The sequence below is a fragment of the Alligator sinensis genome, unplaced genomic scaffold, assembly GCF_000455745.1.
Source record: "Alligator sinensis unplaced genomic scaffold, ASM45574v1 scaffold838_1, whole genome shotgun sequence".
In the NCBI taxonomy this organism is placed as follows: Eukaryota; Metazoa; Chordata; order Crocodylia; family Alligatoridae; genus Alligator; species Alligator sinensis.
In genome coordinates this window covers 443321-447603 of record NW_005842996.1, presented here as the reverse complement: position 1 = coordinate 447603, position 4283 = coordinate 443321, and the positions used below count along the sequence as shown (strand labels likewise).

At 53.2% G+C, this 4283-nt stretch overlaps 1 protein-coding gene across 2 annotated transcripts in view; it reads left to right on the top strand.

The window, feature by feature from the left end:
- GOLPH3L (golgi phosphoprotein 3 like) overlaps positions 1-4283 on the top strand; it is a 15044-nt gene that overhangs the window by 9695 nt on the left and 1066 nt on the right. For both annotated transcript variants that reach the window (XM_006036663.3, XM_006036664.2), the window contains exons 3-4: positions 2152-2283; positions 3718-3832. In XM_006036663.3, the coding sequence (XP_006036725.1) occupies positions 2152-2283; positions 3718-3832 (247 nt within the window). The remainder of the gene's footprint in view (positions 1-2151; positions 2284-3717; positions 3833-4283) is intronic.

Genomic DNA, 4283 nt, shown 5'->3' with positions numbered 1-4283 from the left:
GAGATTTTTTTTCCCTCTCCCATTCTCCTGTTTGGAACAAGTGCTGAGTATTTCTATGGTTGCAGCCTCTCTAATCTCACAGCAGCCAACCTGAGAAGGAAGGTGATGCTGTACCAGCAACACGCATGGTAAGAGATCCTCTCTGAAGACATCTGTAGGGGATGGGAAAAGGTAACCCGACTTGCTGAAGCCGGTTGGGATAATGCCACCTGCCCTGCAGGCCAGCATGGGCTGGCCATAGTCAGCTTGATTTTTCAGAGCTCTTGTTCAAGGCGAAGTGAGATTTCAGAGTTCTGGGGTGGAACAAAGACCCCTTTTGCCCTACAAATGCTCTCCCTTGACACCTGGAGAGCCATGATGTTCACAGGGGCATGTTCAGGTGACGAGGAAGCTGGTTATGTTGTAACCAGAGCCAGCCAGCTCCCTGGCTTGCATGTATCCTGTTGCTCAGTGTTTACCCAGGAAGGATTGGCCAGCAGCAGTTTGCCCCCCAGCCCTGTAAATATCTCCCATTGGGTGGCTGTTTGTGTTACCTGCAAGAAGAGCTCAAGGTTGTCACGTTTGGAGCCAAAGCTGCACCTGGGAGTGGTTTTTTTATTGATATAAGTGTCAGGGTTGTTTGGATTTTTTTTTTTTATAAGCTTGTGCAGCAGTGCTGGGTGTTGGCTGCAGCCCAGGCAGGGGGTGGTGACTGGGCTATGCCAGTGCTCCTGCTGGGAATCAGACCTGGAAGGTCCTGGCTAGAGGGTCTTGCCCCTCTACTCTCGGTCAAACCGACACTGCATTGGGGGTCAGGGAGGAATTTTTCCCTTAGTCAAAATTGGTACAGACTGGTGGGGGTGGCTTGCCTTCCTCTGTAGCAGAAGGCACAGCCTCTGACTGGGATCTCTCAAGTGCATTTAATACCCCCTCTCAAATGGCAAAATTTGATGTCTTCCGTGTTTTGGGGCTGTTGGTTATAGCCGTGTTGGTCTAAGGACATAGGCAGACAAGGTTCTTTGTGTAATGTGATATCTTTTATTTCCAACTATTTAGTCAGTCTAATAAAAGATACCACAGTTAGACAAGGTCCTTTGGGTGCCTTATACCCCCTTGCAGTGGCAGGATGCTGGCAGCCTTCATCCCCCCGCTTTACCTGGAGCACGTCTGGGAGTTTTTGGTGTCTTGGGGCAATGGGCCTTGCAGTCCGACAGGGCTGCATGGGTAGTTTTTCGGAACAGGTCAGACCAGGATGTCTGGGATGGTTTAGATGGGGCTGATCCTGCCTCAGGCAGGGGGTTGGGCTAGATGTGACTTCCGGAGGGCCCTGCCAGCTTCACTGCTTTATGATTCTGTTGTAAGAGCTGGGAGTTGATTCAAGGGCTGCGGGGCTTTCCTCACAAGGAAATGGAGATGGCCGCGTGCCCTATGCTGGTCTCCTGGTCCCAGCCCTCTTACTGAGATGACAGTTGGACCCCTGAGTGCAAGATCACTATGAAACCTCTCCAAAGACCCCCTTTTTCTACAGGGCCCTCACTGAGCCTGATGGCTGTCTTCATCTGCTGTGAATGTGTATTAGAATCCCCCTCTCCCTCCCTCTAGCTGGGTCATGTCTATAAACCCCTTGGGGCAAAGATATGGGGCCATTTCTTCCCCTGGAGGTGCAGAGCACCCATTGCGATCCCAAGAATCAAGGGTGTCCTGCCATAAAGCTATAAATGCTCCAGTGGCTTTTGGGCAGTGGCCTGTTCCATCAGTGCCATGGACCAGCTGGGGTTCAAGATATCTCCAAGTCCCCCTAGAACTGTTCTCTCTCCTCTCTGCTCTTCCCCTGGACTGGGAACGGGGTCTTCTGGGTTCTGCTCCTAGTTCTGCTGCTGACCTGTTCTGTGAGCCCTGTTGACCTGTTCTGCAGACAGTTTGTAGCCTTGTGCTGTTCCCAGAGCAAGCTGCATCCCCTCTGGGCACCTGGGAGCAGTTTGAGGTCTGGTCATGACCCTGCAGACAGCAGCAGGTTTGGAACTCAGGTCCCCTACTCCGAGGCAGGCCCCTGCCACGCAATGGTAGGGGTCTGATCCACCCTCTGTTAGTTGCTCAGCAGGGAGACCTCACCAGCTGTCCTCATTCCCCAGCAAGTTTTCCTTCTAATGCCAGTTGTGCTTCCCCTCCCAGGGCTACACGTCCTTCTGGAATGACTGCATCTCCTCGGGCCTGCGCGGTGGCATCCTCATCGAACTGGCAATGCGTGGTCGGATCCATTTGGAGCCTCCCACCATAAGGAAGAGGAGGCTGCTGGACAGGAAGGTGAGCTGCCCCCGGGGTGGGGGGACCCAGGCTTTCCTCTTCAGTGGGGCTGGCTGCCTTTGGGGATAGAAGGCGCCTGGCCCTCTTCTGCCCTGCAGCAAAGGTCAGGAGGTTGAAACAGTGATCTCAGACGAACTGGGGCACATGGGTAGCCAGTACACTTTTTCTAGTGTACAAAAATTGAGGACGGATGACACATCCCAAAATCAGGGGTAACCTCTAAAACAGCTGAGCATTATTCCTGATAGAATCAGGGTAAAACCCTCCCAGCTTAAGTTATACCAGTGCAGCTGTCATCTGTCCAGATTTATCTTGGGTTAGCGGCTTGCAAATGGTCAGCCAGCTGTTACCTGATTCCCTGCCATGTAGTAGTGGGGTGCAGCAATAGCTGTTTGGTACCCGGAGTGAGCTGCATTTTGGTCTGTTCCTGATCCCGGTATGCATTGGCATACAAATTGCTTAAGGGGTATATGCCTGTGTCCTTGCCCTAAAAGTGTCTGTAACCCCTGCGCAGTTCAGGAAGGATGCTGCGCATACTCGCTGGTGGGGATCAGATCTGTATTCAAGAGTGGCTCTGGTTATGAGGACCCCTGTGTGAGGGTGTTCCCTGAATCATTGAATCCTAGAGAGGTAGGGCTGGAAGGGACCTACAGAGGTCACATCTAGTTCAACCCCCTGCTTGAGGCAGGATCAGCCTTGTCCAAACCATCCCAGACACATCCATCATCTAAACACTTCATAAGTTAACAATCAACCCTGACTCAGCAGAGACATCACACCCAAACCTGCCACAGGGAAATCAGGAGGGACTATTGCAGCCAGTGTCTTGCTGCTGTAAAGGGTTGTTAATTATACTCTCAAGAGATCCCGGGTAGAGGCTGTGCCCCTGCTATAGAAAAAGGCAGACCGCTCTCTTCCCCTCCAATTCCATACCAGGCTGACCAGGGGGTAAAATTCCTCCGTGACCTCAAATAGGCATCAGTCTGACCCTGAGTGGAGGGGCAAGACCCTCTAGTCGGGACCCTCCAGTTTTGGTCCTAGAAGAAGCATTGGCACAGCCCAGTCCCCATCCGCAGCCTGGGCTGTAGCCAACACCCAGTGCCTTTTGATGAAGGCTTAAACCCCCCCTGACACATTGCTACCACTATTGAGGCTCCATCAGAGCTGCATCCTTGGTGGGGGATGCCCCAAGGAGGTGGGGGGGTTCCTGTGTGCCCTGGAACTCTACTGACCTGTGTAGAGTGTGTGCGTCGTGTGTCCTTCCCCCAGGGCCTATCCAAACGACCCCAGTTTTGGGTTCCCCAGCTCCAATCCCAGACTGCAGGATTGGACTGTGCAGAGGTAGCAGAGTCGTGATGCTCCAGCTGGGGAGAAAGGAACTGGTGCCTGCCTGGGACCTGGCCTCACTCCGGCTGTCTCTTTTTGTCCTTGCAGGTACTCTTGAAGTCAGATACCCCAACTGGCGACATCCTGCTAGATGAGACTCTCAAACACATCAAAGCCACAGAGCCCGCAGAGACGGTGCAGACCTGGATAGAGCTGCTTACGGGTATGTGGGTTTGGGGCGTGCCCTGCACTGCTTGGTGCCCTGGGGCTCCCCCCTTCCCCAGGACTGCAGGCTGAACAGTTTGGGACCTGGTGGCTGGCTCCACCTAGGCAAGGAATGGAGCCAGGCAGGTGGCTGTGGGAGGAAGTGGTGTTTCCTTATCCTTTTGTTTGCACTGGAGGGTCCCGGATGGTGCTTGTACTTCGGGCTTGTGTACACTACGTCAGCACAGGTCCTGGAGAGGGCAGGGCTGAGTGTGCCTCTCCCATGCCTGGCTCGACTGGGAGTTGGCCCTGGATCCTGGGTTTTTTTTTTTTGTTTTGTTTTGTTTTGTTTGTTTGTTTGTGTTTTGTTTTGTTTTGTTTCCAGCAGTCCTTTGTTGAGCACCACTTCCAGCTCTGGAGAGCATGGGCAGACTGGGAGGCCTGGAGACTGAAGGACTGTGTTACCATAG